This window comes from Uloborus diversus, chromosome 1, assembly GCF_026930045.1.
Source record: "Uloborus diversus isolate 005 chromosome 1, Udiv.v.3.1, whole genome shotgun sequence".
Classification (NCBI taxonomy): Eukaryota; Metazoa; Arthropoda; class Arachnida; order Araneae; family Uloboridae; genus Uloborus; species Uloborus diversus.
In genome coordinates, this window is record NC_072731.1 from 174,000,358 (window position 1) to 174,014,107 (window position 13,750).

Consider the following 13,750-nt stretch of genomic DNA (forward strand, 5'->3'; position numbering starts at 1 on the left):
TTTTTCGCTTTTTACATCGCTTGATAATTGCCACTATTGAACTCCTAGACCTTGACAATCCGGAGGAGATTGCATTACATACAACGTCATATACAGACAGATTTTAAGCCTATAAGCTAGCTGCGTCAACTGGCTTTGCACGGTTCACCTCGAAAATAAAAGTTATGTCAAGTGACGCGTGTTCAACAATCAGGCTTGAAAAAAAAAAAAAAGTACAATTTTGAGACAGACTGCGGAAAAATAACCAAAAAGGAAACATTTTAAATTTTCCGATTACAGGAAAAGCTTCAAAACAAAAGCCATACATTTATTTATTTCTATTCGAGAAAAAAATGGCTACATATCTTTCTTCTCAATGATTTTTTTTTCACGCTACAAATTTCAACAAAATCATTGTTTCTGAAAGTTGAGATGAAGCACTGAACAATAATTTTAATAGAGGAAAGCCTTCGAAAAATAGGAATTTTATGTCAAAATCAAAGTATCATAATTAATAGTTTTTAAATGATATCTGTGTTAATTATTGTAGGAGGATTTTGTTCAATAGTCAACTATAAAAACGGGAAAAATACGAATCTATCGATACCTGGTTCGATGATCAGTTCACTGGCATTCAGTAGAAGTAACTCGGACTTAGATGAATACATAGATATGTACATAGGTACATAGGCTTAGTTTTTAATTATATAAAATTGTTCCATTTCCAACTGTCTTGCTAGCCTACACTAGCTGTAAAACCTGCATCACCTTCCTTAAGTTTAATGACTGAATACTTTTTTACAATTTTTACTGCACCAAATAATTAAATAAAAAAATATGAATGCCGCTGAGATAAGGCAAATAACATGGAATAGCAGATAACCGAAGGGCGGATAGCCAGTACTCTACTGTAATGTGTACCCTTTCATGGTAGTTATTATAATTGAAATCTTTGTATTTTAGATAGCAATTTCTCTTCCCCGTATGTGCAATAACGCCAGCCTTATAAGATTTAATGTTGCAAAAAACGTTATTAATTAGTCACAAATGAAAGCATTAATTATTTAATGCTTAGTTTTGCTCAAACTCCCAAAAATTTATCTTACATAACGTGATAAATACATGCAATAATTTGGATTATTTTGTCTTTCTTTTGCAGAAATGAATTCTTGGAGGTGTTTTGTTGTTGACTTGACTATCTTAGAGCAACTATTACTGATTACACCATCCGTTGAAATTCTGGTTAAAGTACGGAATAGAGTTAAAGCAAGTAATCAGCTTTTGGAACAAATAAATACAAGAACGCGGTTGTACTTTGAAATCAGACTCAAATATTATTGATGTTTTGAATCCGACTTGGCGTTTAGTTTTTGTGTAGTCTTACGGAATGGACAATTTTTGAGAAATATTAGTTGGTCCTTTTTACTTCCTTTTACAAAAAAGGAAGTATTGTATTCCCGAAAAAAAAATTCACTCAAAAATCGACCTTAATTTTCATTTTGCTCATCCCCGAATGAATGTTGAGTTTTCTTTTCGACCCGACCACACGTGCATATATACCTAAGAACATATAGACTCCCGAAATATTCATTTTGACGATTCCCGAGTTAATTACAACAAATTTTCTCGTTCGTACGTATGTACGTATGTGCGTATGTGCCTATGTATCTTGCATAACTCAAGAACGGCATGTCCTAGAAAGTTGAAATTTGGTACTTAGACTCCTAGTGGGGTCTAGTTGTGCACCTCTCTTTTAGTTGCTTTGGGTGTTTCAAAAGGGGTCTTTTGCACCTTTGGGGGGAAATTATTGTAAATTTCGATGCAAACTCAAGTGGTGTTATAATTTGGCGAACACTTGGCGAAATATCGCCAGTCTTTTGTTTGCCAAGTTTTGTCGCCAACAAATTTTTTCACAAATTTCGCAATTTGTTTTTTAAATCTGGTTTCAATTTGGCCACTGTTGGTGATATTGAGGGAGTTAACTATTGAATCATCTTAAAATTGCAATAATGGGGAAATAACATTTTAAATTGGTGTAAAAGGAAGTCATGTGATGCACACACCAGCTCGTTTCGGTAAATAGTTAGTATTTTATTCAAAAGTTATTTTTTATGGGACGAAATGTTGTATTCCATAACTTTTTAACCTTGAAGCGGCTACATTTCTGTCGTTAAAATGCAAAATTACTGTAGACAAACTAGGCTTTTTTTTCATTTATATTTTAAAGTTTTATCTAACAGTGCCCATAAAATTAAAACTGAGACACTCTAAAATACATATTAATGTTATTCGACTTAAACGCGTTATTCAAGTCTATAAAACTGTTTATTGTGATTCTTACTGAAAAACCTTTCTCTTAAACTTAAATCAAAAAGTTTCCACCGTAAAACTTTTCCGGTTTTGTCACATATGTTATTCGTTCATTATCTATAAAGATCATTCAAGCCGTCTAGTTTCACTACAAAAAATGGGAACTTTCCAGAAAAAGGGTGATTCATTTTCCTAGTTTATTTCCTATTCGTGGATAAGCAGAAAGTTAATATATTATTGAATTATAATTTTTTGCAACATGTGACGTTTTCCAAAATTTCATTGCAAGAACAGAAAGTTTTTATGGTTTGTTTATGACTATAAACAAGACAGATGCTAAAATAATCAATGTTCTATAGCACTCCACAACTTTTTGCTTATTTATCCTACGTAATAGATTGTGTGTTACATCCTTCAGACAGATTTATTTTGCAAAATCAGTATTCTAGTATTTCGTGCAAAACTAATAAATTATTTTCATAAAGTTGACAAAATAATTTACGTTTATTACGCTATAGAAGACAAAGGGCTTAAATCCTTTCATTGATGCAAATAACAAATTGAAAACCCGATCATTTTTTTACATCTCATCTTTTAGTATTTTTTATGCATTTCAGCCATAAGTGCAGCCACAATTTTTTTTATATATTTGACATTGAACAGGAGAAACAAGACTTTTCTTTTGATTTATCTTCGAATTACTAAATTTTTAAGTTAAAAGTAAAACTAGTTTATTTTCTCTTCAGGGTTCCAAAAATAATAATAATAATAATAATAATAATAAACTAAAATAAATGAATAAAAAAATAAAAAAAGATTGGTTAAGCGGAAAGTTTTACAGTAGTTTACAACGGTTTGTGCTCAAAAATGGATTACTTGTAAAAAAACATTATACTTATAAATGACTTTTAGGTATAAAATGTTAGTTTTCCCTCTTTTTCTCTGAAGTTATTTTATTAAAAACTCCTTTTTCTAGCATCAGAGTTAATTTTCTTTAACATGAAAATAATTTCTTTAGTTTGCTATTATTAATATTCTTGCATTCAGATAGTTATACACGTATTTATACACGTAGCAATATGCTTAATTTTTTATTTTCTTCATTTAAAAATTATTTTTCTCACATGACATCAAATCCAGTAAAATTTGACGAAGTGAAGTAAGATAAATTAGTTGATGTTAGTATGGTTCTGAGATTTTGGTTACTCGACTAGTTTCTCAGGCACTGAAAGATTCTACGATGCAGTAGTTTCTGAGAGACAGAACAGAGCTCTATTATAGATTTTGTGAAATAATATTTTTTTAAGAATGCAAAAAAAACTGTAATTATAGGGAAGTTAAAACTTATTACATTTACTGCATGCACAGGTGTGACTCTTTTTTTTAATTTGATATTATACTTTTTACACTTTTACTACTTTGACGCTTAAATTTTATTGAAAAATTTACATCTATATCATGTCTAGTCATATTGGTATGTGGTTTAACCTTCGTCGGGAATTAGGTAGACATTTAATAGTTGGTAGAAACGTTCAACCATTATTTAATTTGTTTATTTATTTATTTATGTATTTATTTTTTGTATATCTATTACTTGAAACCTTTACAATACTGGATCTTACTGAATGATACACTCTTTATTTTTTAATCACTATTAAGTGAGCGACTAATTGAATGGATAGTTTGCTTAAACCTCATGCAAACTAGATGAAATACACCGTACAAACTAGGTCTATTAATAAATCGTAAATAGTAAACGCACACATTTTGAAAAAATTCTTGTGAAAAATGAAATACCGTAGACAAATACTGTACTTATATCACATTTTAAAGATGCATGTGAAATGATTTTTTGTAGAAAAATAAATTATGACACATATTTCAAATTAACTTGTGAAATATTTGTCTTATTGTTTGACAGAAGATACATTTCAAAACCAAGTTCAAGGAATTTCATTTTTCTTTTATTTACTTTTTTTCCTTATTTCTGTTTTTTGGATAGTTAACAAAACATCTTTTTCAAGAGTTTCGGGGAAGTGAACATTATTTGAATATTAACTGGCGGGTGTTCTCTGCTCCTTTCTATTAATAAAATACCCCTTATTGTGTGATGCATAGGAAGTGTCTGTGTGAATGCATAAAGAAAAATTGATACATCTAAAAACTTACTTTTCTTTCCCATATAAAAGAAAAATAAATACAGTTTGTGTTTGACTAAAATCATAGTACATCCAGATCTATTTCTTGTAAAATTTCAGATAAAAACAAAATACTACTCGTCGTAAGCATCTTTTCTTTCATTTGGACGAAAAAACATTTCAATGTCATTGCACACATCCTACAGTAATGTTTGGTCTCATGTTTTTATGATTCATAAGGCAATTTGTGCACGGCTATAGTAATAGAGTGTAGATATGAAGGTAGTTAGTTTTATGGTCTGCAATTTCTATGATGGCAACAAAGCGCAAAACTTTTGTTTATTGGATGATCGTCTCTGAAAAGTACTTTCCCTGTTTGTCGAAACATTAACAAAAGGAAAAAACTTATCTTCAACAGCTTATTTTTGCTCAAAACTTTTGTTTCGATGAATAGTTATGATACGTAATGCGTAGTAAACATTTTTGACAGTATAGAATAATAAAAGATGCTACTAAAACTTTGAAAAGAAGTGCGCGTAAAGAGGGTTAAGACCTTTTATTTCTTTGTTTGAATTTATTCTTATTTTCCTGTATACAATTCTATTTGATTGGTTTCATATTGGCAAAGAAAAAAAAAAACTTCTGCAATAACAAACTTACAAACGGTTTTTAGCTAAGCTTTCTAAGTCTGTGATTGTAGTTTTATATTTATCACTTTGAATTAGCTAATTTAACATCATGTCTAAATTGAGATCAGTTTACACGTTACGTAATGGTTTAGGTAGTTACCCATCATGATGACTTTTTCTTTCTGTAGTGAGTTTTGACCCATAATCCTCACTGGATTATGAATCAAAATGTTTGCAAAAAACATTTCAGAAGATATAGAAAAAGTAATTTGTGACGCGAAGCCTTCATAAAAGGTAGAACTTCGTCACGATATTTGATCGGGATTGTGGAAAAACTTAAGGTCCACCTTAGAAAACCTTGTTAATGCTCCGCCCAAACGATGAGCCTTAGTCCTTAAAGAAATATTATAAAATATGAAAGTTATATGTATTGCGTTTTTTAAGATCATTAATTTCAAAAAGTACGAAAAATTGAATCGGTTCAAAACTATTGCTTAAGTTATTTTACAAAAGAGGATGCAAATTATGTATGTACGAAATTTCTCCTTCAGAAAAAGTTAGGGCAGAAAGTTATAACGTTTCAAAACTTTTCAGCCACTAGGGTATATTATACATCAGTTTAATTTTATTCTTGTATAAAATTCCCAAGTCAGGTTTTGGGAATCTTACTCCACCAACTGAAACTACTCTAATCTTAGATTTAAAAAAAAAAAATGTGTTAAAGAAATAATCTAAGCAACACAACTCCAAATAGCATATGTATTAAAATATATTGACGAATTAACTATAAATATTCCTTATCTAAAATTTAAATTTTGACATGATTAAATTATGCAGTTTGGGCTGGATGCCTGTTTACAATTTTTGACTGGTTCCATTTCTTCTAAGTATTTCATCAGCACCCCAACGTCAATCAAGCTCCTGGCCAAAACTCTCTTTATAGGGTACCTAGGACGCAAGAGGGCGCTACCTAGTACACCCGAACGTGAATGAAACCGATTTCTACTCCGCAGTCAGATGAAGTTGTCACATCTGTCAAGGTAGACTGGAACTCTTTTTCCTCGCAATACACGTGCGTCTTACTGTACTGCCATCGCATTAAGCACTTTTTGTTTTACAAACAAAACATTTTCGTATCACAAATAAAATGTCTTCCTACTGCAAAAATTTCTTTTTCGTCATTCTATTTTACTATTTTGCTCAAAAACTATGCTATTCGGTAATAGACAATGAATACTCAGCTAAAAACATTCAACTTAGAAATTCTTTACAAAAAAATTATTTTCCCTATCCGCAGAATGATACAGCTCCGTCTGTGATCAACAAGCCGTTGTCAGTTATTCGACGCAATAGAGAACTATTGGAAAATTATAATATCACCTGGCCAGTGAGACACGTTGCCGAAATAGATGGTGATATTATACTTGGTGGCCTCATGATGATCCACGAACGCGAAGACAGAAGAATATGTGGTCCGATTATGCCGCAAGGGGGGATCCAAGCTTTGGAGTGCATGCTATATACGATGGATTGGATAAATAGCCAAAAGGATTTTCTTCCCGGCATAAAACTCGGCGCTTATATTTTGGATGACTGTGATAAAGATACATATGGTTTGGAGCAAGCAGTGGATTTCATAAAAGGTAATAAAGAACAAGTGTGTTTTCTTTTAAATGTATAAGTATTTTTTTTATGAAAGAATGGTAGTCAAATAGTATACAGTAAAACCTGTCTACAACGATACTGTTGGAATCAAAAACAAATAACGTAATAGACAAGTTATCGTTATAGACAGTTTAATTTTTCATGCTGACATTTTGCTAGGACCAAATAAAACATTGTTATAGACAGGTGATTGTTATAGACAGGTTTCACTGCATAAAGCTTTTTTTTTTATTTTAAATATTATACATACATGTGACTGTGGAAAAAAAGAAATAACTTTCTTGCGAACAAACAATGTCCAATTGTTGCATCCATTCATCTTTCAAAGTGTAATGATATAATAGCACTTTTATTTATGTAATGAATATCACGGCAAAAAAACATATGTATAAGACTATATATTGGTTTATAATGGAAAAATACTAGAAGTTTATCATTATCATTTGATAACATCTCTTTCCACAAAATTTTAACTCTCTAAAATCTTTAATTTGTTTAGATTTAATGTTTGGAAACATTTTTTCAGTTGAGGTTTTAGCGCAATATAGTACAGTATTTTTAAAGCACACAAAGTAAAAGTTCAAGTACAGAAAAAATAAAACAAATGTCTTTTCTTGTAGACTTCTTTTTTAGTTTCACGTCATAATTGTTTTTGAAATTATTATGAAAGCCATACAGTATAAATAGTTTATTTTGTTTAAATCAGTTCAAAAGAAATAAATAATTATTCTTAGCAAGATTGAATTTTTCTTTGAGGAGAGTAAGAGATTGCTGTGAAGCAAAAATCTGTAGGACGCCATAGATGCTATAAATAGAATTTAGAATTAAAAAAATGGATAATTAATTGTACAGAAATATAAGATGTAATGGAGTGAATGGTTATCTATTTTATGAATTTTGGTTCTAATGTTAAACTGCTAGCCCAAGAATATTTATTTAAATATTTTTAAAACCACTCTGATTTTTTTAGGACAAAAAAATCTTAGATAAAATGTTTAGTTTTCTTGAAAAAGTAATAAATAAATGTTTTAAAAACATGAAATGCAAAAACTGTGTACATCTATTTATTAAATAATTTTGTTGTTTGCTTATTGAATATAATGATTTTCGTTTTATAAAAATCAAGTAATCAACAAATGCACTGAAACTTTTTTTAATGCATTTCTTTTTGTGGTTTTTAATAAAAAGCGTTTATTTACCGCATACATTTTGAAGCGGCTTTAAATGATTTTTTGAATACTTTCTTCTATATCTATTATATAGAAAAAAGTATTAGTTTCGGGCAAATTTTCGAGTTTCGAGTTTTGACGGATTCGAACGTTTATGTGTGTGTGTGTGTGTGTGTATGCGTGCGTGTGTGTGTGCGTGCGTGTGTGTGTGTGTGCATGCGCGCGCGCGTGTGTGTGTGCATGTGTGTGTGCGTGCGTGTGTGTGTGTGCATGTGTGTGTGCGTGCGTGTGTGTGTGTGTGCGTGTGTGTGACCGGTTTTTTGTGCCCGCTCTACAGCAAAAACTACCGCATGAAATCGAACAAAATTTGGTACTCATATTTGCCCCTATGTGAGTTTGTGCCCGTTGATTTTTGTCGCAAATTCTTCACAGGGAGTGGATCAATAGAACGATTCTTGTGTTATTGCCTGCTATTCCCTGGAAAGTAATTGGTGGAATCAAACAAAGTTTAGTCCATATGTTGCCCTTAACATGTACAGGTGCTGATTTAATTTTAATGTCAATAGCTCAAACGAGGGCTGAGCTATAGAACATTTTTTGTCGTCACTTGTGACTGCTATATGGATGCCTCAGTTGCCAATCCTCATTTCTGCTTCAATATTTCTTAATCGATGCTTAGAATGTGAATTTATATTGTACTTTTGGTTCAGTACATTTCTGATCCTGCGATGGCAGAAAATGTAACACGAGGGCACATTCACTCCTATGTAAAACGCTATCTTCTTCATCACTTTTCTCGACTTTTTGTTTTATGGAGTAAATCGATAGGGCAAGTGAAGCATCCATATATCTCAAGAAATAACGGACGGAATCAAACAAGAATTTATTGACAAGTAGCCCTAAGAGGGTACAGGAGCTGATGTCTCAGGAAGTAATGCTTTGTTCTGGATGAAATTTGTAATAAATGTAAACCCATATCTAAAAAGGAGTTGATTCAATTTTGGTGCCAATCGCTCCAAGAGGAGCTGATTTTTTTCTTTTTTTTTTGTGCGAATAAAAATAGCTTTATTAATGCATCTGTAAGAAAGATAAATCGTAATAGATTGTCGTCAGCGCATTTCGCGTGATTTTAATTGTAAGGAAGTGATCGGAAATATTATCTCAATGATTTCAAATTTTTAACTGTTGCCATCTTATGTTTGTTTACAAATAAAATATTTGTAATTAAATCAAGCAAGGCTTTTAAAATTAATTAAAGGCATTTCAATATTTTCTCTTTGCTTTGCTTTTGCGATACTTTAGAAATTGGGACGGTCGTCAAGTTTTTGTGTGCGTAATTTTATTTTTGCTGGGAATATTGTTTTCTCGACAAGCATGGGGAAGGATCAAAATTTATAAGAAAGATATAGAAGAAAGTTTTGTGATGGCCACAACATACTAGTTTAAAAGTGTGTTCGTTGACTTTATCCGTTGAAAAAAACCAAACTGGTTTGAATGTGATGTTAATTAACGTTTTCCTAATTTTTCTAATAGCTACAATGCAAGTTTTTAAACTTAATATTAACTAAAATTTATATGTAGCGGCAGTTAAGGTTTTATGTGTATTTCAACGGGCAATGACGCAATGTTTTCTACTTTTGTATTTATTTATTAAATAAAACTCGGCAACAAGGTTTGAAACTTCAGACATCTGAACATCCATACAACGCAGTGCATGGCCATCTGAACTGCAGAAATTTAATTTCAACAACCCCTTAACTTACTCTTTCGTTCCTACAAAATTTCTCCCAGTTTCTCTTAATCTTAAATTTAGTTATTTATTTATTATTGTTATTTTTAAAGTCATGCTTCTTTGTGAACGTTGGTGACCAGAGTAAACAGAAAAAAAAAAAAAAAAAAATACTGATATGACAAACGCTAGACTTGCTACCTTCGAAGTTAATGCCCAAATAATTGTTCACATTAATTCGTTTAACAAATCTGAAATGAAGCCTCCGTGCACTTGGCTGTTAACCAAAGGGTTGATGGTTCAAACTCACCCGGGAGAAGGAAAAAATGCGTCAGTTGCGGGGGTTTGTACATAAAGGCATTGAATTATGATGATTGTTCTTGCTAGTTGGTGGTGCCACTTGGGAGCTTAGGATCTTTTTGAGCATAGGGAAAGAGGATTTAATGAAAAAGTGGTGCTCTTGTGAGAGTGAGGCCTCTAACGAGAAGGATACCGATTTAGACTTGATAGATGGCAGCATCAACTCTATAATTTAGGCATCATTCTGAAGGGAAGGTAGGAAGGCTACAGAAACTCTGCACCCGTGGTAACTGCTAAATTACCCACAACAAATAAAACAACGCAATTCAGCGAAGTATATATTTTCATATTGTACATTTACAGTTGTCGTATACATCATAAAGATTTTATCATAGTTCGAAATATTGCCTCAAGAGAAACTAAAAAAAAACAGAGTCTCGTCTAGAACTGAACATGTCAGCGTTCCAACGGATCCATGATCAACGCACGTCGAACTGAGGACTGTCAAAAAATACTTACCCTATGTACTTGCATTTTTAACCCCTGACGCAAAATAAAACGAAATTAAGCGCTTGACTTGTTGGTGTATCAATATGCGTCATCGTTGATCTTTAACGGCTGAACATAATTTGAAAATTATTTATTTATTTTTTCAAAATGTCATTTAATGAGAAAGTTCATCTTTTTCAGACTTGAATTGCCGAAAATATCATTTAAAAACTTCAAAATATAGTATTTTGGGCAATTCGGCTAGGAATACTTATTCGCACAATTAAAATATTAGTACCAATTGAAAGAACATTTTTATTTTGAATCTGCAGGAATTTGCGTGGAACTTTTAAGTCATATAAAACTAGAACTATAACTTATTTTAGAAATCTTAGACGCAATTCTTACTATTTTTCTATGAGGTTCATGATTTTGTCAGCGATTTTCATTTTAACATGAAGTGAAGCAGTCGATATCATTTTTTTTAAATTTTAATTAATTATTAGTTGTAGTTGTAAAATCATAAGTATTTGACCTATTGTAAAACAGGTGAGTGAAATAAATGATTTTTCTAATCTCATTTTGGCAACGGGTTTGTTTACTTCTGTTCTCGTCTAAAATCGCTTAAAATAAATATTTTTCAGATACATGTAATTTCTCTTCAACTGTGAGCAACGTTTAGAATGCTAGGGACAAAATGACAAAACATACTCTTATGTAAAAAACGAAAGGTGACATCAGAAATTAAAATGAATCTTTTCAAACGAAAAAAGAAGGATAGCTGAGTGGAAAGTCAACCGGGAATTTATGAATTACAAAAATAATGCTTGCTTTCAGTTGGGTTTGCTCGTTTAAAGTGAGTTACTCTCTCACGGACTCAACATTTTACCAGCCAAATCTTTCTGATTTTTCCGCTACATCCTTCTTCTCGTTAATCAAGGCTCGTTACAAGCGAGTTTTACTCCGCTGTGAATTGTTACAGAATGTCAAACTGAATTCATTTTCCGAAATTCAGCACTATAAAACTATATTTTAAATTCCAAGATTATCAAATGAATCGTCCACCGAAATCCAACCTATACAGCTGTTTGATAACATTACGATATTGGAATGACGAATCCTCTACAAATATATGTAATGTTAGTTACCACTTGTGGATCGCGATACGGAATTATCATAATCCTAATCTTCGGTTCAGTTCACGTACCTATCACTAACCTAATTGTTTCACATAGGATGATTTCTTGGATAAAGGATCTCTGTAATCGGAATATGCAAATTAATGCTTGCTTCATGTTCAGCAAAGATATTTATTACTACTATAGGTATTTTAGCTTTAACAGCAAGTTATTGCAATTGCACTTATGATTTCTCTACAAGTCAGCAAATATTAATGGTGTCACTAACACCTGCTTTATTAGTTATTTAAAACTCAGAATGAAAAAAAATGAACGTTCGAATGCACCACCGCATTTTCAGCTGTTGACACCAAAATAGAATCAGCTCTTAAACTCTCTAAGGGCTATTTGTCGATAAATTTTTGTTTGACTCCGTTCATCATTTCTTGAGATACAGCAGTCACAATTGATGGCAAAAAAAGTTCTATAGCTCAACCCCCGTTTAAGCTATATACACCAAAATTGAATCAACACCTGTACCTGTTAGAGGCAACGTAGGGACCAAGTATTGTTTGATTCCGGCAGTTACTTCCTGGGAAATAGCAGGCACTTATAACTCAAAAAACTTTCCATTGCTCCCTCCCCCCTTGAAGGAATTCGTGCCAAAAACCAATGAGCACAAGTTCACATAGGGGAATATACGTGTACAAAATTTCGTTCGATTTCATGCGGTAGTTTTTGTTGTAGAACGACCACAAAAAAACTGGTGTGACACACACACACAGACATTTTCCAAAAATGGTCGAAATGAACTCAACACAACTAAAAACATTCGAATCTGTCAAAATTCGAAATTCGAAAATTTGCACGAATTCAATACTTTCTTCTATATATTGGATATAGAAGAAAGTAAAAATTGATAATTATTTTTACAACTCACCTCCTAGGTTGCAGATGGACGTTTAAACGCTTCATAAACACTTTAAAATGATTGTAACAACGTTGGCAACAATTTTAAAATGTTTATGAAACTTAATATGATACCTGGTGTGATTACTTGATAGATTTGCGTATTAGAAGATCAGATTCTTCTAATGTTGCGAACCTGTTTTGAGTGTTTTGCGTTTTTTTCAGGAGTAAATTGAATTTGGCCGGAAAGGCCTTATCTTATTTTTCACCTAATAGAAATATATACAGTATCAGGAGTACCAAAACATGGCATCAAAATAATATACTAAAGTATGATAGTGCTTGTATAGTAAAGTGTCATACGAACATGACTTCTAAGTACAACATTGTGATTGCGTCTGGTGAAAAGAATTTATTAATTCGGTTGATGCATTAAGATCTTCTGGTACTTAAATTGAAATTCTACAGAGGGAGCGCACGGTCTGTCTAGCATATTTTATGCAAGTGAATAAACATTTCTCCAGAAAATAAAAATTTTAATCCAATATTTGGAAAAGGTAATGTAATAACTAAATTCAAAACAATATATTTATTCGAGAACTAAATTTAACACTTGCTCAAGCGTAATGATTAAGTTTTCTGTTTCGAAACTACAAGCATTAACTAATTGTTTCTTCCACTGGAAGAGTACAAATACCTCAAACACTGCTTGCTAGTGACTTTCCACTTGGCAAACATTATTTTATCCTCTTACCAGATTACAACGACATATTTTTCTCGATAACTATTATTATGCTCCATTTCGTAGATGGCAATTCTTTTCATGTGATAACAAGGGGAAAGAGATTTAATTATATTATTTTTATTCAACTTTCATATTCGTTGACTAAGAATTACAGTACTGTTAATGAAACAGATTGCAGTTTCGTAAATTTTATGTAAGCGGATTTCTATCATTTAACGGTCTGAATTGTTGTCTAACTTGACTTAAGGTATACATGACAGAGTTTAGGAGGGAATTATTCAGAGTTATGCTTGTTATTGGGTATTTTTCAGGTAAAGCTTTAGGAAATTTGCCTGCATAAAATTGTCTTTCAAATGATAGTCCTACATATTTTCTCATATGCTTCAAGTCCAGTAAAAAACATTTAAAGAGAAATTGATGCTTTTGCTCCAAAGTTTCTTAGAGTTTTGTTTTTCGGAAAAAATGATAAACTCAGAAAAACATTTACCTTACACTGTAAAAACAATACAGAAACGTTCCTGGAAAATAATTTGCAGCTGATGTGCCTAATTTCTTCCAGTAACAAATCTT

At 31.8% G+C, this 13,750-nt stretch overlaps 1 protein-coding gene across 1 annotated transcript in view; it reads left to right on the top strand.

Moving 5' to 3' along the window:
- Positions 1-3,747: 3,747 nt before the first annotated feature.
- Positions 3,748-13,750, top strand: part of LOC129217200 (metabotropic glutamate receptor 6-like) — an 81,123-nt gene continuing 71,120 nt past the window's right edge. The window contains exons 1-2 of the mRNA XM_054851470.1: positions 3,748-3,807; positions 6,354-6,699. Coding sequence (XP_054707445.1) covers positions 3,748-3,807; positions 6,354-6,699 — 406 coding nt within the window. The remainder of the gene's footprint in view (positions 3,808-6,353; positions 6,700-13,750) is intronic.